At 40.8% G+C, this 22,400-nt stretch overlaps 1 protein-coding gene and 1 non-coding gene across 4 annotated transcripts; both read left to right on the top strand.

The window, feature by feature from the left end:
* The first annotated feature begins 507 nt into the window (after positions 1 to 507).
* LOC128890358 (synaptic vesicle glycoprotein 2B) lies at positions 508 to 22,369 on the top strand. Of its 3 annotated transcripts, none has more exons than XM_054148785.1 (10): positions 508 to 728; positions 19,380 to 19,618; positions 19,762 to 19,821; positions 19,906 to 19,989; positions 20,096 to 20,420; positions 20,545 to 20,666; positions 20,759 to 20,997; positions 21,164 to 21,605; positions 21,728 to 22,015; positions 22,080 to 22,369. In XM_054148785.1, exons 2-10 carry the CDS (start codon positions 19,582 to 19,584, stop codon positions 22,133 to 22,135), a joined length of 1,653 nt encoding a protein of 550 aa, XP_054004760.1. In that variant the 5' UTR covers positions 508 to 728; positions 19,380 to 19,581; the 3' UTR covers positions 22,136 to 22,369. The 3 variants fall into 3 exon arrangements, with proteins under 3 accessions (XP_054004760.1, XP_054004759.1, XP_054004762.1); XM_054148784.1 differs by lacking the exon at positions 508 to 728 and adding an exon at positions 7,845 to 8,001; XM_054148787.1 differs by lacking the exon at positions 508 to 728 and adding an exon at positions 12,862 to 13,656.
* On the top strand, positions 17,595 to 17,667 carry Trnar-ucg (transfer RNA arginine (anticodon UCG)). Its single transcript has one exon. It is a non-coding gene; the product is annotated as a tRNA-Arg (tRNA).
* Positions 22,370 to 22,400: the final 31 nt, after the last annotated feature.

Here is a 22,400-nt window from a genome sequence, read left to right as displayed (position 1 = left end):
ATTAGTGCTCCGCCATTTGCAATTTTTCGACAGACATGAACAAGTGGTGAATAGATGCCGACGTGAAGAGCGTAAGTCTACGAATGTAAGTAAAGTAAAAAATGTCACGGTTCCGCGATCGCGATTTATTTATCGTCCCTAATCGTTTGTAAATCGTAGATTTATTGTTAACGTAGCTAAAGTAGTAGAAATAAGTATTGAAACAGGCATGGATTCGAAAATGTTCTTCGTTATTCTTTGCTTAGACGAGACCTCCAAACAACAAATCATTTTTATTGAACGATTATAAAATTATATAACTTTTAGTATACGGTAGTTATTCTTAACTTGAGTTTTATTACTTCCGCGAAGCTGTCAATGATCGACCATATTATACCCCTCGACGACAATATCATTTTTTCTACTATTGCAGGGCGGTAGAGCGGAAGGAGGGGTGAGAGGAGGGGTCCCACTGCCTGATTTCGCGGTCCCGTGCGACGTCCCTGAGATGGCAGTGGTACTAACAGATTGACAGACGTACTCGCCGCGAACTGACCCCTTCGTAGTGATTTAGTTATCTCTCTATCGACGCCTCGGCCAAGTCGTACACTTCGTTTGTATCAAGAGGGACGGTAAAAGACAAAAATAAAAGTGCTGCCGGAAGTGTTGTATCAGAAGGTAGCTTGCGCTCTTCGCTGAATGAGCTTCTGCCGGTTCGGGATCCTTTCGGGGCGAGATATTATGATTAGGTCAGTATGTTTACTTTGTGTCCGATTTATCGGTTTTTTTCGTGAATGTTGCGCGTCCGCGACGTTCGATCCTTGAATTTCTGCTGACCTCTGTGACGAAAAAGGTAAGGCTCACAGAATTATAGTAAGCGTGGTGAAAATTCCTCTTAAGCAACAGGTTCTCTTTATCGATGGAGATCCGAAGATCGATCGAATTTGAGGTTATTTCGTGTTGAGATATTTGGTTCTCGAATAGATCGAGTGAAATATATATCAAATAAATTTGTGTGAGCTGTCGTTCCAATGATTATTTAGACATTATGGAAGATATTGTATATCTAATATTGTACGTTAGTTGAACTGTTAGTTGAACTGTATCGAATGTAGACAGATTATTTTCTAGTTACTTTAATTCGAAGTACATTATTTTAAAGACACAATGGGGTTGAATTAACTGCCGTTGACTGTGCTTTCCAAGTCCTGTACATATCCAGTAGGGTGCAGGAGATAAAACGAATTCGTCGTCAAATCAGCTTACAGAGTCAGTTAATAAGCCTAGTATGATTTCGAGCGGAAATAGATCATACCGGTCGTTCGTGACACGTACAGGCAATCAGGATAAATGTAATCGTGTTTAAAGTAGCAGTTTTTGATACTCGTTCAACTTAGTGTGTGTGCAAAGTGTGCTCAAGCAACGGAAGATCTACATTATTTCAAATTTATATGGTTTCTAATACAAAATTTTGCGTCTAATCAAGCTACAGCTTGGTCGAGAAAATTGTCATGTAAAGAGCGTCAAACGAAGTTACAAAAATTCTGTTTATTTTTCTTCCGCTAAGTGTGAATGATTTAGTGTAATTAAAACACAATTTACCGAATAAACTGGTAATTACATACATCGTTGACGTTCCTTATAATTATAGTTAATAATAGTTCACTCTGGGTAATCAAAATTTCTTATATCACTACTATGTATTCAGTTTTCGCGAATGTGCAAATTGTGTCGTATGAGGTGTCCCAAAAATCACCATGTATTTTCAGAAGTAATAGAAATTTTAGAAAAACAATCCATAAAATGCACCAATGATAGATATAATGCAAATATTTGTTGCGTTTATAACGTTTAAACGATACCTACGATGTACGAATCCCCTCGTCATTTTCATGCAAATTAACCGTGTAACACAGACATTCGTCAGATTTCTTTTATACGAGCCAGACACGCGATACAAAAATTAATCTCGTTTCGGTTACACGGGATCGGATGCATACGCATTATGTAATGCTATTAATTAGCGGCAGTTAATGATTGTGTAATGTTGTATGGAGTAATTAGAACGCGTAGCACGTTGCTCCATGCGTTTCGAACGAAATGTGTAACTTTCCATGGCGTTAATTTGATTTACCGTATTGCAGTCGAGCGATAAGAAAAAAGAAATGTTTGTCCATCGTTGGAATGTCGCTTACTCCAGCGAATTTGAAATCGCGACTTTATTATCGTATTGGGAATGTGTTCAGTCTCGCGTTTAGTTTCGATCGCAATGATTTATCGTGATTTTTATTCATTATTGTATGGAGTACTGTATTACTCATTTTTGTATTCTCATAAATATTTACGTATTCTAAACAGATTTGTTTTGGCAGAAAAGCTGTGTTACTCACATGTGGATCAACGTGTTAAATATATCGTATCATTCTTTTTGCAGGGAAAACGAAAAACAGTAAACGGATAATCGATTTTATCGTTATTGATCCTCGAAGAGGAAAGCCACGAAGTGAAACTTCGTGTGTTTTGTTTACATAATTTCCCCCGGAAGTTGTCACTGTCAACGTTATTCAAGTTATCAAAGGAACGTCTGCAATCTGATTCCTCTCTTCTTACGTGTCACCGAGTAATGCATAATAATAACGCGTTCCTTTCTGATTTACAAAGATTTCCTCGGAACGAGAAAGAAGAACACGCTTTTAAACAACCGTACCAGAATCTTTTTACGAAATCTCGCTTTCGAACAATTACGGTATGGGAGTTGTTTACGAGATCTTTTATCTCTCGATAAAATACGCCATCATCTCTGTCCCAAAATGGAGAACAAAAATATATCTCTGGATTGTTTAGAAAAAAAAAAAAAAAAAATGAAAGACTTGATTTACGTCAATAAATTAATAATAGAAAATGAAATGGTCACGTGGTAAATTGATTCAAGGTTTTCAACGATATAGTTGAAAAGGAAACAAACGTACATATATAGTACACACATGCCGAAGACACGGAGATCTGACGCACCAATGGGTTCGTGATTTACAATCTGATTTTGAAATCCTGTTTGTAACTGGATTCGCTAACAGGCAGATTTATTACGGAACGCATACGACTGATCTACTTAAAACTTTCTGCGTAACCGGATGCTACGTCGAGGAATCAGGGGTATAAATATTAATTCATACACATAGTTGTCACTTGTTATTCTTATCGTAATTTGAGTTCTTCTTCGTAGAATTCTTCGCGTGAGATACTACTCGCGCCTTGCAAATTTTTCCCACCGCGTGTTTTGCTTCCTTCGCTCATTTTATTTACAAAACAGTTGATTCCTGCTCGTAATACGTATGATTCTTACATCACTTAATCCTGATAAGAGTGACGCAACTCGAACGGTATAAATTTTCCGGGGGAGGTGCTTTATGCTTGCCTTTCTTCTAATTATATCGTTGAAGAAAACTCGAACTTTTACTATTTACAACTAATCTGTACAAATTTTGCTTATCTCAGCCTATCAGTGTCTACTCTATTTCAACGCTCTCTTGTTCGATATACGACCCCCCAGATTCCTATAGTTAGCGTTAACTTTCACGACTCTAACTCAGCGTCCAACTTCGTTCTAGAACTTTTCTTTTTAACAGCGTTGGCGGTTCAAAACAATGAGAACGAACACGTCCAACACGTTTCACGCGTGTGCATTCGGTGTTCGCAGAGAGCACCGTACGTCAGGACATAAAAGCGTAATGCGAATCACGCGCGTGTACTATCATGCGTGATCACTATAGCGTCCTCGGGTTGCCGTAGTGATTCATAAAACGTACTGACGTCACCAACGTGCTCGGGGGGACAATCAACCGGCAAGCAACGTAAAAATGTTGCGGATCGCGCGTCACGTAGTGCACGGTTGCACTATTGCGTGGGTGGGTGCTCGAAGCTGAATGGAGGTCGGATACACGTATCATTTCCATGAAATCGGGAAACTCGGCTGCACCGTTACCTTACAGGGTATTTGCAATTGAAATTTTCTGATCACTTCGATCTTTTAACGTGGGTATTCAATTTCAGAAACAGGGTATGTAAGTAATATAAAAATTGCATTTGAAATTAGAGTTTGTCTAGTTTTCTGTTGAACACTATCCGACCAACGACAGATTTTTGTCAATATTTGAATTGATCGCTGCGAGTACATTCGAGTATCTCGAATACAGCGAGGTATCGATCCACCAACTTGGTCGGTATCGTAGGGAGCTGGATCAATCTGGACTCGGTGGATAATAAACTGCACTGGAGCTTGAGATTAGCAAACATTTATTTGAATACTCGATCGCGATTTTTAGATGGTGCCCTTCGGATAGTAATTTATTTGTTTTCTTTCCCTTTTCCAATCGAAGAATAATTTTACTAAACTCATGTACACATACTTCTCTTACTCAGGCATATATCTTTACCGTGAAAATCCTCGAATATACTTAAACGATAAATGACGATCCGTATCCAAATATAGAGTATCAACGAGAGATCCACAAGAGTACACTAATGAATCGTGCTTCGTAAATTTAACCAGCTGATGCATCGGCGCACGTCTCACAAATTCAACAAAGTTCCGATAACGTCATCTTTGGTTAGAATGTCGAAGACCAGAGTCCGTGGCAATATTTACGGTGCGCGCAAACCCTTGGTGCATTAATCTCGCGTTACTGAATCATCGGTAACATTATTCGGAAGCATGGAATCAGCATGCAACGACTCGATGGTAGCTGTCTCGTTTTACCGTACTTATCCGCAATTTTTTATTCTGATTCGTGCAACAAATAGTTATTTAATAATTATCATAGATTATAATAAGATCGAGTCATTCAAGTTTCTTGGCGTATTGTCTTACTAAAAAAATAAAATCCCAAAGCACTTTTCGAATATAGTTTCGAACTTTTCGCAATGGTGAGAGAAACGTTGAATCGTTTTATCTCGCAATCAGCGAGAATGGGAAAAGGCATGTCGACGAGCAAAACAGAGGCGAATGGAGACAATCATTGCGCGGCGAGACAATCGATTACATGATAGTCGTATATCATTGCCTATATTAATGCAGAGCGTTGCAAGACAATGCAGCCGTGTTTCTTGTATGCTGCGTATATACACGCGTATGTCAAGGCGTCTGGATACACGCCATATTTAATTCATTCGCAAAGGTTCGTCTTGATAACAACGTGATCTCGCTGATGAGTTTGGGCAATGAGAGTTTGTTCGGAAAAACAAGGATAGAACAGAACCGTAAGACTGAACAAGAAGATCTTGAAGGGGATTTTCGAAAAGAGAGTTTAGCGTTATATTAACAAAAAAATTCTAAAGCCTCTGTTGGAAAATTCTTTTAGCGTTTGATCGAAAGGGAAAAAGAAGTTCTGTTTGGAAATTATTAATTAGCAGTGATTCAGATCAATTCAGGTAGACACCAATCGTCGATGTATATCATTCAGAAAAGAATGACCCAGAAATCCTTTGTGGCTACGCACAATATCAACCGAAGATCGTACCAATCGATATTAATATTAATTCTCTCTTCTCGATCGACGATAACGCTTTAAACTTTGATTTGATCTCGCTTATTTTATCTTATTTTTGGGTACGAAAACAATTTTACAGATTACTCGATAGCAGAGTCGTGGAAACGAATTTGGACGCTTGGAATACCTAATATTTGATTTGGTCAAGCTGAAAAACCTGCTATCGATCAATATGTCTAAATAAATAGAAGTACAGAAAATTCTAACATTGTGCTACGTATTTTCGTCCAGCGTGATTTCTCTACCAGGAACTTGCTTAAATTTTAGCACACAGCAATCGTTTAACACTAGAAACAAATATATATAGAAAAACAATATTTTACGTGCAATTAACACGTCTCCATTCAAGTATCTTAAAGCTGTATGTTTCACAAGAAATAAACAGAACTTCGAAAAGAATGAATTCCAAGGAAAACGTACGTTCGAACCTACGATGAATTTTTTCATTGTAAATTTCGTTTGCAATCTAAGCCAAGATAACGTACAAGTAACACCTGTAAGCAAATTGGTATTATGTCAAAACAAAACAAAGAAAGTGATGACATGCATCGTGTTACGTCGTAAACATCGGATCCCTACCGTGACACTTTGTATTACTTTTTTGCAACAAAAAAAAAAACGCTTAAGTTGTTTGGCAGGTCTGGTTCGAATATAGTCTAATTAAGTTCGCGCGCGTGAGCTCCTTTAGAAGCGGGCAAACAAGACGAATGCAAAGACGCCGCGGAGTTTCCGTGTCTGAATACCGGAACGAAATAATGGACAATGTAAACATTGAATTTATCGGTAGTTTTCGTAGCATTTCCTATTTTAATGACGCGCGATTGCGCAACGCGCGCTCGGAGCTCTGGTTCCACTTTGGCGCTGGTTAAGCCGCCTTTAAGATTTTCTGCAAACACTCTCTCCATTATCACACTTCCTTCGAAATGTGTCGACAAACCTCTTTGAACTTTACAAATTTACACAATTGGCGCTCGCTACCAACCGATCGGCAATGTATACTCGTTAAGATTCGACCGAGATCGTTGCTTCATAGGATATTTATTTGTCTAAATGTAAATAAGTAAGTCGTAGGATCAGAAAGTATTTCTTCCTTAAGGAGGCATATTTTTTGAGTTTTCTTTATAGAGTAATCACAAATATAATTTAAATTGGGGGGATTTGGTTAGTGTTGCCTCTGGAGCACAGGCTTGTGGACACGTTTACTTGTTTCGGAACGTTTGCATTATTAACCCTTTACAGTCAAATATGTAGGGAGTATAAAGAGAAAAGAACAAGTAAATTATAATACTCGTTAAAAACCACGTTGCTTTGAAAATCGACTATATTTTCCCGAAAATCATGTTCAGGAGAACCCAATAAATCAGTCCGTTTGTTTGCGTAGATTTGCCATGGTACAACACTAAACGCCGCGTAGTGAACGCCGAGGAATTCGAAACGGCGGTCCCCTCGGCTATCTGAATTAATTACGTCAATCGGGTGACTCTTTCGTTTAAATTTCACGCGTAGGCTCGTGGCCATAAAAACATTTCGCGTTACAATACGAATTCTGTTCGTAGACTTCAATGAAATCCGTGAAACGCTCGAATGTCTCCCCGTTTTCGATGTATCAAGTTGTGTCATTTTACATCAACATTTCTTTTGTTTAAATGCTGATCGAAAAACTGATTGCCGATGATAAAACAAAAGTTTTCGTACGTGATATTTCGAATGTGACTCCTTCAAGTAGAATGTGTACGTCCGACCCAGTACGCGGTCTTTTCTTTTCCGCAGATGAACCAACGTTATAATTATACGAAATTTACGAAATATTTAGTACTATAGTATCGAAATTCCTATATGAAAGATCAACTTTACTTTATGTTGACCTCTTCATACACAAAACTTAAAGGTACCTCAAGCTCGACTGTACCTTCGTTGAAACCTTTCGTATTTATATCGTTATACCATTAGAATCATTCTTATAAAATGTACCTTATTGAAATTTACATACAAAGAACCTACACGATAAAAAACGTGTCCGCAGTCGGTGCTCGACGAACGCCTCGACCGATACCGATGCTGCTGCGGTTCTCGCGCGAGCAGCTCGCGTGACATTGCGTAATCGCTGTTAGTATCGCGAAATTCTGCGTCTCCCGTGCGCGCACATTCGCATAGTAAACACGTGCTTGCCATGTTCCTCGTATTTCTCCACCGGGAACAGAATACAGGATAAAATTCGCGACAAACGCAATGTTCGCAAATCATTTTCGTTTTTGAGTGATCCCACGGCTCATCGATGATGTTTCGTCGACGTTGCATCCGTGTGTCAAGATGAGGACGTGTCTGTCAAGATGAAGACGCGATTGTGTGCGTGTTGTCAGAAGTGGGGGATACTGGTGCCTCGTGGCCTCCCCTATATAAGGTTTGCGCTCACCCGTCGAACCTCGGTTGTTCCCCCAATTCGGGCAACTTCTCAGGACTTGGCAAGCCGAACACCGTAAGTCGCACACATGCTTCTTTTTATACTTATATATTCTGATGCGAACAACAAACGCTTGCGATCAAAATCTTGTCCATTTGCTTCGTGATACCATAAATCACTTTGAGTTATGGGGTTCATCGCGTATGTCGATGTAATAGTGCCAGTAGAGTGCAAAGCAAATTTTATTCGAAGCTTTCGAGTTGTTAACATTTCAAAAGCTTCGCTTCTACGATAGAACTTATCGCCAAGCACTTTAGAAACCTCGCACCGTTGGAACGAACAAATTCAGACGACCTCAGACAATTCCTGGGATACATGTATGTTAATAATCGCGAAAGGGTTCAACAAAGAACTTTATTTTATCGTTTTCGTTTAGTATTAATAGTTCGATGTCGTTGGAATTCCCGCGTTGCCTCTCGCGTAGAATCGTGCGAAGTTAAAGCACTTCTTGCCGAGAGCAGTTGATTTTTCTTCTTATCGCGTGCAAGGAGCATGAATTTTCGATTTCGAGAAGGAGCTATTTGTACAACGTGTTTATACTTTGTGTCGTGCGAAGTCGCTGAAATTCTTGCGCAGTTTCTTGTAAATAACGTGACCGAACCTTCACGAATTGAAAGATTTATTCTCCTCTTGTTGCGTGTTATCATGTTTGAGGAGCAAAAATCTGCGACCACGATTCGTTTAATTTACTCGTGGCTTACGTCGAAACCGCGTGGAATTCTTACGCGAATAATAGAATATTCCGCGGGACACAGAATCTGTTCTATTTTTCTATGCTTCCGTACTGAAATTCTTATTAAAATTTTAGAAGGAAACGTAACGGATTTAATTCTCTGTGCATACTCTGCGTTTTTCATCTTATTGCGTTGTTTTAAGGGCTGAAGGCAGAGAGGACACGCTGTTCTTGCTTGCCAGATCAATTCGCAATTGTCTATCGAAGGCCGCGAGTACGTCTTCGTGAACGCCCTGATGGTAGTTGTGCGTTATCGTTTATGCTCTGTTCTACTACAAATGTAATTGATGTCTTCGAGAATTAAAACCCTTAAACTAGCGCGAAATTGGAAGAGAAATCGGTTAGGAGTCGTCGGTCGGCCGACAAGTAGAGTCCATTGAACTCGCTTACGAAAACTAATGGCTCGCGCGAGCTATCGATACGCGTCCTTCTCGCAACTTAAAGGAGCCTCGAGCCCGCCGCAAAGCCGATTATTCGCGTCATCCATAACGGCCTTAGAGACCAGTGGAGAATGCGCGCGAACACCATGCGATAGACGTGCAACCACGTTTATTGTGCGCTATTTAATCGTCTCGGTTGATTTAGTTCCTTGGCTCTTTGCCGCGTCAATATCGCGCTCGAATTGAGTTCCATCGAACGACTTGCCTGCGTCGCCACGTTGCTACCGGCTTTTCAGCGACTTTTCCACTTTCCACTTTTCGAAGGATTGTTCGTCACGAATAATACCGATTACCAGGTCTCACCACGTGAAGGTTGCTGCGACTGAAGACCCGGAGATAGAAGAAATCAAAGTTCCTTCGATCTTCCTCTATATACGGTATACATACGTAGATGCATACTCTACATAGAGTCAACGAGCTTAATACTAATTACGAAACCGTGGAAATCAAAGAAGACAAACTGCCTTTAATTTCCAAAGTCCAAGTCTGACTCTGCCAAATAATTATTTGAACTAAGAGGGGTGAAGCTAAATCGCGACACGTCGCGACCATGAAACTGGACTTACTGAGTCAGTCCCGTTTCCTCCTGTTCGATCTGGACTCGAGAGGAAGACGACCGATGCCTCCGAATCAGTCCTCCACACCCCACGCCACGTCGGGAGCCAACCCAACTCACGATCCGTTTCACTGCGCTTTGGACTTACTGCACTGCGCCGGGAGCCTGGACTACACCAGCCGGGATACAGGGAGTAAAGAACCGATCCGGAGGCGCCGATTGTCTTCCTCTCGAATACAGATCCACCAGGAAGGACGGCAACCGACCTTTCCGAAGCAAGGCAATTGCTTGTCGTATCCATCGTTCCTCGTTACAAGTAACGTAATTGAACCATCGCGAATTGAAGAGTTTAACGCTGTCCGCAGCTTATTGTTTCGTTACATTGATATCTAAAAAAAAAAAAACAATCACTTGTAAGTCGTCGCGGTAAACCTCGCAGAAGGATTACTCGTCTGCGTCCTGGGTCATCCAGCGTGTCGACGTTAATCTTTCGGCGCATCAGGCTGTCCGCGCGAATTTGCAGTAATTAAAGATCCAGGATCGCCACGCGTGGACATTGGAAACTGGAGCATTGTATTATTCTCAGAGACGCAACTGGTTAAAACCACTTTTAAAGGTCTCGACGATGAACACGTGTTACGCAGGGTTGTAAGAAGCTGGACATAATTCGTTCGATTGCAGAGATGGGCAAAACTTGGCTCGAACAGACGATCAGTTTCATAGCAATTTATTCGCGACGTTCATTCGATCAGGGGAATTTTTGTTTGCTCATTGGCATTCCACTAAAACGATTTAACTATACATTCTTCTTATCGTGTTGCAATAAGCATGTAACAAGCAACAAGTATTTCGCTTTTTAGACACTCCAATCGATTAAACCGAAACTTTCTTTTGTGATATTGTTTCCTCGGTTGAATCGTTACTAATGAAATTTGTTCAGCAGCGATTGTGTTTACAAGGAGAAGATAGCGCAAGAAATTGCCACAGTCCTTCGAGCACAGATGGAATAAGCCTTGCTCTAGTGACGCCGAGGTCGACATATATGTATTTCCATTTTTCATATTACCTTACACGAGGAATCACAGTTTCCCGCCATCATCAACCATACTTTGTCTCGCAAATTAATAGGTCAAGAAATGACGAATTCGCTGCGGGACATCTGCCTTAATACATCGATGTACATAGCGTCAGTGAAACATACAACTCTTGTTTTCATTGACGAGTGCTTTGTATAAATTACACCACTGTTATTCAGCTCGTGCATATATACGGCGAAGTACTAATGCCTTTATTTCTTATTATCTTTTTCCATTGGGTTTTATTGGCATATAGTCTCTTCGGTGCATATTTGTTTATATTGAAATTTGTTCATGTATCCACAAACAATGGATGTATTCGAGTCTTCTTAAATATGTTTAAGCAGTCCAAGTACTCGTCGCTGTTCGTCTGGTTGAATGGAACTCCTCACCGATAAAATTAATCCGCACGAGGAAACAATTTCATCTCTGATTAACTAACCGCAACTTCATTAATTCTTAACTGGTCAAATACGATCACAATTATAGGATCGTAAATCTGCCCCAGGCTCGCGTAGAACGAGCTAGAAGCGTAACTCATTTCTGCTCGGCCATCAAAAGGAAGAGAGTCGGTAGTTGGTAAGAAACGCCGATTTAGCACTTTGAACAGGGACGATTATGATATTACTACGCCATTTAAATCGTCTGACTGCTGCCAGTGGTAACTGGTAATACGGGTACTACAGAACGCGTCTCAGTAAAGTATGGCGTGGCAAGATGAAGTAAAAAAACATTGTTTCGCTATGAAAGGAACCAAAGAAATTTCTACAATTATTATTTTGTATTTTCTGAATCAATTCTATGTGATTTTCAGCTGAAAGTAATCGATGTATCCATCAAGTATCTAAACGTTCTCGTTTAAACAGCCCAAGCTGTGTACTTGTCGTTCATCTGGTTGAATGAAAACTTAACATCTGTTCTGGCATGGAAGTCAATTTCTGCCTGTATCGTTACGTAACTCTCTTCCATTTAGCAGCGACTTAAGAATGGTTCTTCTGTCCTAGTACCGTGAAAATATGAAACGATTTCAGCATCAGGTTTAATCACTCGCATCTTCTCATTGGTAAACAGTACGTTTTTTCCACTTTCCTCTTTCCTCTAACAATTTAAACGGGCTTGTACCACCGGCACAACAAACGACTGGTACTGGTACCACGATATTCGTATTAGTATAAATTATGGCATATTAGCATTTGTTATGTCGCAAGATACATAAAATCACTCATATCATTTATTAACTGCGCATACGTGAATGTTAATGATCAAGAAATTACGCCATTCACAGGTTAACGTACACGGTTCTTCGCTAGATGTTATAATTATTAATTATTCTTACTTTCTTTCGATCCTAGAAGGACGTTTCGAGTCTTGCTACACGCATTTCTAAATTATTTACAACTTATCGTTGTTTACACGTTCACGTACGAATACCAACTAACCGACGAAACAAGGTCAATAATTCGTGGCGCATCATCAGCGTAAATTGAGACGTTTGTTTACCAGTTAACGCAAGATTGTTCTTGAAAATATATTGTTTAAAGATTAAAGCCACTCTTCGGGATAATTTAGTCAGAGTTTAAAAAAACTTTCAAAAATGTAGAACAAGAAAACCTCGATGTTTAGGCTCGCGTAGAAGTCCTTTAGGACAAATTCTCTGGTTTAGGTGATCTTAATCTGTCCAGAGGCCACTGCTGCGTACCTAGAACTTTTTCTCCCCTTGATTATAAGAAACACGGAAGAATGTTAGGTGCGCCATCACGTTCTGGCCGCGTTGTGCCACGATGTTTACATTATCATAATAAACGTGGCGCTGCAATTCAAATAACACCGGTCTGAAAAGTGTCAAAGGATCGACGTGTCCTTAAAGGCGACTCGAGCGGAGCAACCAGGGCATACCCCTTCATGGTCGTCGTCGTCGTCGTCGTCTTGTTACTGGAAAGACTAGGAAACGCACTGGAACGTTTACAGCCGACGAACCACTACCGTGATAGTTAGTGGGAGGTGGCAGGTAGCTTTTAGCGCTTCAATGCTCCGACACTCATTTCATTTCCACGCACCGTCTCTCGCGGGTCAAACCATTAAATGTTGACTGTCGGCGAACCATCGACCGATTCCAACGAGAACCACGCGTCGAAAGCCAAACGAAACGACCACTTGTGACCATCGAGATCAACCCCGTTTCAACGTTCGCTCGCCAAGGGACGGTTGCTGCCAAAGGAATCCTCTCCAAGCGTTCAGAGGTTATCGACTTTGTCATCGGGTTCTTTTCTTGAGGCTCTCCAAGTCGAAGGAAAGTTCAAAGATAAAGGAAGCCTGAGAGAAATCCAAGTCCAACTTGAAGAGAAGATCAAGGCCAGGAAGAAGAAAAAGACCAATTTCAAAGCCAAGGGAGGTCTAAATTCAAACAAAGTCGAAATCCAACCATCATCCACATACATCCACGAGAAGTCTAAATTCAGGACACCTCCAACCCTAAGGAGCTTCATCGAGTCCAAGTTTGCTACCAGAGGAAGTCGATGAGTCTGAGAATTGGCAGCGAGAGTGTCGATAGCCTTGGTGTCGAGAATCGTGGCAGAGGCTTCTGACAAAGGAAAAGTTTGATCGACGGAGGATTATCGCCTTATCGAGCGTCGCTTTCACACTCTTTCCCATGATTTCCTCGTGCAAACAAACCGGCATCTACGAAAATGCGCTTGCGCTGAAGGAGTTCGTTCATTGATAACTTCTATCATAGTTTGCCACGTTCTTGTGAGGTACGTGCTGGCTCTATGACATTCGCGATCTCCGCGTGTTCACCAAGTGCGATCGATCTATCGAAACCCGAGGAAGAGTCGACCAAGGTGAACCTATCGTTGTGGCCCAGAAGTGAGTAAGATAATTTTCCGCAATCCTTATAAAACACTCTGGACTTTGGATCGATAGAAAATTTCATTATTATTAATAATTAAGAATATATTAACTTCGATCTTCAATACCTACGCAATAGTATACTCGCTCGTAGCAAAAACTAAATAAAAAGACGCTTGGACATTGGTTCGGCCATAGTTCGTTAAAATATTAATCGAAGATACGTATCTGCTGACATGACAAATCCGTACATTGGTATAGTAAAAATTGTTCGTTGATATTTATTATTTATTATTTGTTCTTGCTACTAATTTTCGGTATATTACCAATGCAAACAAAATACAGTTTATCGATCACTTTAATTACTCTGTGTAAAGTCGTTCATTGATAAATATCGTACATTATCGAACTATTATAATTACTATCAAACGCTGTACAAGCACGATTTTCTCGCGGGAGGAATTTCTCGTTTTAAAAAGTCGCGTATCTATTCCCCTTCGTTGATTTATTGAATTGCAAAATTATTTATGCCGTTACGCTTTACTTTCCTACACCAACTCGCGCAGTTTTTATAAAAACGCGCAGGTATGCAGCCGCGGAATATTCAAAGGCACACAACCAGTTACTATTTACAAACAGACATTTATTAATATTTTATTTTTAGCGATGTTTCGTCTTTCTTTTAATAGCAATATATCAGCCATTACTTTCGGAACTTGCGTTTCAATTATCGTTGGAACTCACAAGTTTGGATACTAATTGTTTTACTAGTAACATGTTTCCAACAAACCTCTACATTAATACTAAGGTCATTTCTTAAACAAGATTGTAAACACTGCTCTCGTTTTCTCAGGGGGGTGGGGGTAGCATTTACAATTATGAATCATGCAGTAAACGTATGTGTTTATCGACTGAAAATATACAAGTTGATGTCCTTCAAATTCATGTCTCGCTTAATCGGACAATCTGTCGATTAAATTAGTTCTTAGACACAACACGGTAACTGCACCATTGCGCTAAACATTATCGATGGATCATTGTCGCGAATGATAATGGCAGAGGTGGAGTAGTTGTCGACATTGTTTCGAGAACACAAGGGCAGCAACTTTGATAAAAATGCCTGCGTACGCAATTTGTATACATTTTAATGTCTTTCGTGCTCGTTTCTGCTGAACTTCAAATAGATATCCTAACCATAACCAGTTGGCTCCATTTTGAAATTTGGACAGTTAGAATAAAACGCAACGCTGCCTCACAGGGTATGTCGCGGAGTTGGATCGTACAGAGTTAAAAGGATCCGTCCAGGACACGTGCCACGATCGTGGTAACTAAGTAATCGGTGAAACATTTGTCGAAAACGCGTCAATTAATCGCGGTGCTCGTGGTGCGAACCAATCTTAACGAGTGTGATGACACCGCTTTTCAGCGATGGCACCGCCGCCTCCCCTTCCCCCCGTTCTCTTTGGTAAATTTGTCGGCAACGAGACTGATTATTATGTCCTTGCGAGACTGACGATAATTACACAAACCGCTTTACTTTCAGTACCACACGCTTGACACGCCGATTAGAGCTTTCGAGAGCAGCTTGACCTCGTTTCCTCTTTGCTACCGTTCGATCCGCGATCGCGAACGATACTCGACGCTCGATCGAAAACCTCCACCGGCGATCGTCGAGCTCCCGTGTCCTGGCGAACGATCCAGCGATCGACGAAGCTCAGCTGAGACCTTTCAGCCTAACGAACCTCGTTGAAATTTCTATTCCTTCGAATTTATTTATTTTAGAGATAAGAAAAAGCTGTAGAGGTTGCAAAAGAATTCGAAATAATTAAAAAATAATTTTTAGTGGCAACGTGATTCATGGGCTGAGGTTTCCTCTCTGTTTTCTATTTTCGTACCCATTTCATGCAATTTCTTAGCTGTTTCTTTAAACGTCCAAGTGAAATCGATAGGTCATGTTTTGCAATATTATTGGCTCCTTCTTTAGCCTCTATGTCAGCTTTTTCGTTCTCTGGGATACCTTGGTGTTCCTTCAAGGTCTCGAAGTTTCTCCAACCTCTACGTTTCGCCTATCATTTTCGCCATTTCGTTCTGCTCTTGCTTACTTTTTCCTTGCTTTAGAACTGGCTCCGTGGGAGAGTTATATTCCCTTCGTCGTTGCTGATTACGACTAGTCCCGCTTCGTCTGTGATTTTGGAAACGTCGATGTGCGTGTGAGTGTGGCTTATTTAAATTTATTTCCTGGCGTGTAAATCACTTCAAGTATTTTAACACTAAACCATCACAACCTTTGCATCCTTTTATAGTTATAGGAAGAACGCGAAGGCTGTCCAATCAGATCCAACGTTCTTGGATCGACCTTTACCATTTTCAGAACGAGTACTTCCACATTTTCATTAAGTTCAGGTCCTAATAGGTAGTTCCGCTTAAATCGGTGGTTCTCAGGTGTCGTTTAAACCCGAAGTGGAAATAAATTCAACGTAAATTTTTCCAAGTTAAATAGCTACCGCTAACAATTTCTCATAATCCATTATCTGCCTTTTTTTTTTATCTTAGTAGTACTCTCTTTGAAATAATAGCTGTTGCTTATCTCGCTCCATTATTAGTGCAAAGACCGTTACAAAAGCAAGGAAAACAGATTAGGACACAACGGTGGTAACACAAGACGTCAGTCGCGACTGATAAGGATATTTGTAACTCGTCATCTGTATAAATATTGATCAACCTCGCCAATTCATTTCCTGTTAAACACACGTTGAAGTGGATTTTTACCAGTTGTTCCTAAAAAATTTTCTCAAGTGCCTCTTTATGAAGAAAAAAAACTTTACTTCGAATGAACGGTCATTTTAAAGAAAAATGTTTTGGAAAACGCTGAGAACGATCTGCATCTCCAAAATGCTTGTTACAGTTTAATACCAGGACTTTTGAACTTTTCATAGTTGAGAGAAATGACTGCAGAGGGAAAAGCCTGCTGGAGCAAAGTTGTTTGCATTCGAGTGCAACGATGCACGCGCGTTGCACCTGCGCTAGCGCATCGTTGGAGATCGCGATTACATTGGACGGATCGTTGAACTCAATTTCACAACGGATAATTGACAATTTAACCGATGTAGTTAATTACACTGTGCCGTGCAACGACCTCAATGCGCCATCGCAAACTATTTATACCTTTTAAAAGGTGCTGCAATTGCACGCATTATTATTGTATCGTGACCGATTTTTCATGGAAATCCACAGCTGTTATTCTGGATTTGTGTTTTATCGTAATGTTCATTTTTTTTTTTTTTTTTTTTTAATGTGCTTTTTTAGCTTTATCATTTCACCTTTGTAATTAACGTATTTAAAACGCTTCCCTAGCGAACGAGGATGTCAGTTCGCGAATAAATGTTTCGCACGATCGTGATTCGCGTAACCCGTGGAAAGTTTTGAAGAGACAAGCGTGATGTCGTCTATTTAGCGAGTATTTGGTACAGGATGTCCGTCAATGTCTGCTAATATTCAGTCGTTTTCTAGAACGGCATTAAGCCACGACACGCCTGCCTTGCAATTACGTCGTTGAGCCTTCAGGGTCTCCAACATAACTGGTCAAGGTATTGAATCAATCTTTTTGCGCAAAATTTCTCACTTCCACAAATAAAATAATATTTCAAGTGGTAATGCGGTGATGTGAGGAAAGTGGCGTGATAATAAATACTATGCAAATCAAGCAGTATTTGCATAAAAATAAATAAGTATCGTTAAACTAATAAAATATTGTGAAACACAATCAAAATTTATGATCTTCATATTGCTCAATCGCTACGAACGAAACTAAGTAGCAATGACGATAATGTTTTTTAAGTGTAAAGGTATCCTCATGAATTAATATTTGGACGATAAGCTCATTTTGCAAGAAATGGTATGGAGGGTGATTAATTGTATAACTATGAAATACCAATTTCAAAAAACTACCCTTCAACGACCGTGTGGCCTAACGGATAAGGCGTCGGACTTCGGATCCGAAGATTGCAGGTTCGAGTCCTGTCACGGTCGATGATTCATTTTTTTTCCTCCCAAATTTTCTTTTGTATGCTCGACTCCCTTTGGATGCTATTTCGTATGAAAACAATTGTTTTTTTCAATTGTATCGACCCGGTAAAGTATTCGACCGCGAGGAAACTTCTGTATACTGACTGAACATAGATTTTAACATAGCAGAGTTAAAACTGAAAGCAAAGGGTGCAATGATATTTCTCAACAAAGTAAAGATTATGTTTTTATGATTGAAAACAAATATATTCTCTGTTACTATCGAAAGAATCCTTTTCTAACTTATCGAGTCCGATCGTTTCTCGAATATAAACATAACTTGATCTCTCGTCATCCATGACAATGCTCTTCTCGAGGTTTACGAGATTTTGTTCAGCCAAAGGTAGCGAGAAAACTGTGCGCAACATCAACTGTTACGTATGACGGCTCGTTCCGTCGAACATAATAGAATTGTGGGAACACGTAATAATTAAAGTGATCATACCGTGGTTCGTTTATGTGTTAAACGGGCGCAGTCAGCTGTGAATCAAGGTCGCGTATTTGTAATTTCACGTGGAATCGACATTTTTACTACGTCCACGTGCAGAATAGAGAGAATGCAGTAATCGTTTTCCAAGCAAGATTTTCTCAATTGAATGGCCGTCATGCCAAGATCATCTAGTTATAATTGCTCGCCATAAACCAGAGATGTTTATCTCGTCAGGAATTTCTTGAATGGTTAAATTACGACCAAGGATTTTTTCATAAACTTGAACAACTGTTTCTGCGTTGAGAATCGTAGAAGGTCGAACTAGGAGCGGATCATCTTCGAAGGATTCTGTATCCCCTTATTTATACATTCATAGTTGATACTAACAAAATCGAGCGATACACTGATATTCGCTATGCTGGGTCTTTTTAAGGTACGTGTACTCGTGTCACGGTTCATTGGCTATCAATCACCGACCTCATGGCACGATTCACCGAACACCAATAGAAGTTACTACGATTGTTCGGCTGAACGATCAAAAACTGGCCCGAGCGTGTCCCGGATAGGGTTCAAATTGTATCCCGTGTCCCTTCGACGCATTGGCTGTGAGACTAAAGTTCGTGAAAATTTCTACAATGTTAACATTTTCTCCCGAGACTGTTGAAGATTCGCATCTTGCAGATCGCGCGTTGCTTCGACACTCAATTGCATTAAACGATCCTCTACGAGGCATACGAACGATCGATCGTGGTTCAGAACAGGCGTTAATCTCGGGCGAAGGAGGATCGAGGGAGCGTTTGTCTGTTTTTACATGGAAACGTACGATCCAATAACGGGACGGGATCACGTGTTTGAAATCAATATCGAGGGGTTAAGTAGGGCCAATTCATAATTGCACTGATAATGGGCGTGGGTCGTAGCGATCTGAAAGGCAACGATTTGGAAGCATCCCGACGAAGGAGACGACAATAGAGTCTGCTTACAAAGCGATTTGCAAACGGGACGTGATTCGCATCATAGAGAATTATATCTTGGTCCTCGAGTTAATGAGACTGTTATTGCAACATCGTGGGTATGAAGGGCGCCTAGCAAACAGCGAATAACTTAATTTTTTGTTTTCAAAATACATCCACGTATCGTTGTTCCAACGGTTGACTGCCATTAATTGAGGATTTTCGCGATCGACATATACTTCTATGAAAAAAAAGGGTTATAACCATAAATCTGTTTTTACGGCGTGTTTTAGTTCGCAAGTGAGCGCAGAACCTAGCCCCGCCGACGAGCAGCAGCAGATCAGCGCAGATTCAGCAGGAAGAGTTCGCCGAGATCCAGCAATCCACAAGAACAAGATCAATTTAATATCGATTGAAGCCCATCGTCGAGCACGAAGATTTCTCATCTGACCCTATCACCAAGCCAGATTCACCCAACTGCGCCGATATCGTAGAATGGTAGAGAGTGAACCTGGCTCAAAGCACAATCATAGTACGTATATGTCTTTTCATTCTTGTTTCTAACTACTATGAAATATATCAGATCTTGTATATTAAGCTAAACTATACACGATTAATTCCTGCCTCGCGCGAAGGCAGTGAATCCCTGCCATACTCGAACTCTTTCTATTTCAGAGTGTGATGTAAAAGACGAGCGGCTAAACGGCTGTGGCTCCAAGGATCTCGAACTTGCCCGTAAGCGAATGCATGAACATTATATTCAGGAAATATTATTATTAAATACGTGATTTTTAATTTTTTGACGTTGTAATTTCGCAGGTATTGGAACTAAGGGCAAGACCCTAGATCCCGAGAAAGGATCCTGCGTTAAAGCTGACTTTGAAAAGGCCATTGAACTTACCGGTAATTATGGACCTCTAGCAAACGCTGTCTATCGTCTATAAACTAATTCCACCAAACTTCGAAGTCTGTACTCGGAGCCTACCTACTGTTTTCGTTTTCGTTTCAGACTATGGCAAATTCCACTACTTCCTCCTCACGGTATGCGGGTTCGTCAGCACCAGCGAGGAGATGGACGTGATCTCCATGTCCTTCATCCTCCCGAGTGCACAATGTGATCTGAAACTCGATACCCAAGCCAAGGGATGGCTCAATTCGATCATCTTCATTGGCATGATGGCCGGCGCGTACGCTTGGGGCTCCGTCGCGGATGCCCTAGGTCGTCGCAAGGTCCTCATCGCCATCTCGTTCACGAACGCTCTGTGCATCGTGGCCTCCAGCTTCAGCCAGTCCTATGAACTCTTCATGTTCTTCCGTTTTCTCAACGGCGCTGCGTAAGAAAATCATTTCCACTCGAATGTCCTCATTGAATAGACACCATAGATCTAGCGAACAGCTTAAATATCTTCTCTGATGGTATTTATTTTAATCAGATCTCTGTACTTCCTCCTGTTTTAGTCTTGGAGGCAGTGGACCTGTCATCTGGTCATACTTTGCTGAGTTCCAGCCAAAGTCTAAGCGAGGTTCGATGCTGTCTTTCATGGCTGCCTTCTGGACGCTTGGGAACCTCTTTGTTGCTGGTCGGTTTCCTAAATATAATAACAAGTCTACCAGGAGTTTACTGTATGCGGTAAAGGATTAATAAAACCTTGCGTCGTCCTTCATTTCGCAGGTTTGGCATGGACGATCATCCCTAACGACATTGGTATTGTGAGCGAGGCGTTCACATACAATTCTTGGCGAATCTTCCTGCTGATCTGCGCTGCTCCGTCGTTTATCGTCGCGGGGCTGCTCCTGCTGCTCCCTGAATCCCCCAAATACCTCTTATCCTGCGGAAAATACGAGGAGGCCCTCGACATCTTTCGCGGGATATATGCCATTAACACTGGCAAACCGCGTGACAGTTACACGGTAAATACATGATTCTTACATGTGTATATGTATATATATATACTTCATATATACCTACTAATCGAGGCTTGAAAGCGTCAACCACGTTTTCCGACGTTTCACCCGCATTGCAGTTAGCTTCTTCGTCAGCAAAAGCAGAGAATCAAATTTTAAATTTCTTCCACAGGTTAAAGAATTGATTCTCGATGACTTTCAAGTGCCCGAACCGGCAAAGATTGGCGTCGAGAAGAATAAATGCAAAACAATGCTCAGCGACATCGTAGATAACAGTAAACAACTCTTCATCTCGCCGATTCTTCGCTTCACCATCATCTCCATCATTATCAACTTCACCTTTCACATCGGTTATTACGGTCTGATGATGTGGTTCCCCGAACTGTTCAATCGTTTCGACGAGTTTCATCGCGATCATCCTGGTGAGGTCGCTTCTATATGCCAGGTCACCGATTACGTCGTTCAAAAGGGTTCTCAGAATGTGGAGACTCTTTGTTCGGACAAGATCGGTGCCTCCGTCTTCTTGGAATCGCTGATCACGGTTGCATCCGCCATTCCTGCAAATATCGTCGCCGTTTTGGGAATGGATCGTCTTGGTCGCAAATTCTTCCTTGGTACGTAACGTGTTCGAAGACCCTTAAAGATTCGAAGCTGTATTTTATCTGTATAAGCGTTGAAAGGTGATAGCGCAATTATACTTGTTATGTTCCGAATTTCATGAGAAATTTGTTTGCAGTGTTTAGTACGCTTTCATCGGGACTGTGTTCGATAGGGTTGTACTTCGTGTATAATAAGCACCACAACCTGATTGTTTCGGCTTTCTTCAGCGGTGTGATAAGCTGTGGAAATGCAGCATTGGACTGTTTGATAACCGAGGTTTTCCCAACACATCTTCGGGCGACCGGAATAGCTATTTCTATGGTCGCGGCACGTTTAGGTGGAATTATTGGAAACATCGTTATAGCTCAACTTCTGGACATGTATTGTCCAGCACCAACTTTCATAGTTGCTGCTCTCCTAATTGGTTGGTTCCGTTATCTTCGATTATGTTTCGAAGTGAACGAAATATAATTTATTTTATTTTTTAGGGGGAGGATTACTGTGCTTATTCTTACCAAACACAACGCGGGAACCACTTTCTTGACACCGGTGGAAAATTACATCAGACCTAAATCGATGTACAGTTATATACTCATTTTTTAAGAAAACTTTCGCCGTTTTAAAGTAGCACATCTACGCGCGTACATCTGCCCATATTCCAGTAATCTAGCTCCACATTCCCATTTTGCATATCAAGTTCAAACGGCCAATAAAGAAATAATATTAGACTTCACAACAAATAGCAGGGTAAATTAAAAAAAAAAAGAATAATAAAATACGAATGTAAAGTTTCGTTATGTACTTTTTTT

Source organism: Hylaeus anthracinus, unplaced genomic scaffold (assembly GCF_026225885.1).
Source record: "Hylaeus anthracinus isolate JK02 unplaced genomic scaffold, UHH_iyHylAnth1.0_haploid 12000, whole genome shotgun sequence".
Classification (NCBI taxonomy): Eukaryota; Metazoa; Arthropoda; class Insecta; order Hymenoptera; family Colletidae; genus Hylaeus; species Hylaeus anthracinus.
Note: the sequence above shows the minus strand (reverse complement) of the source record. Positions and strands in the feature narration are given on the sequence as shown.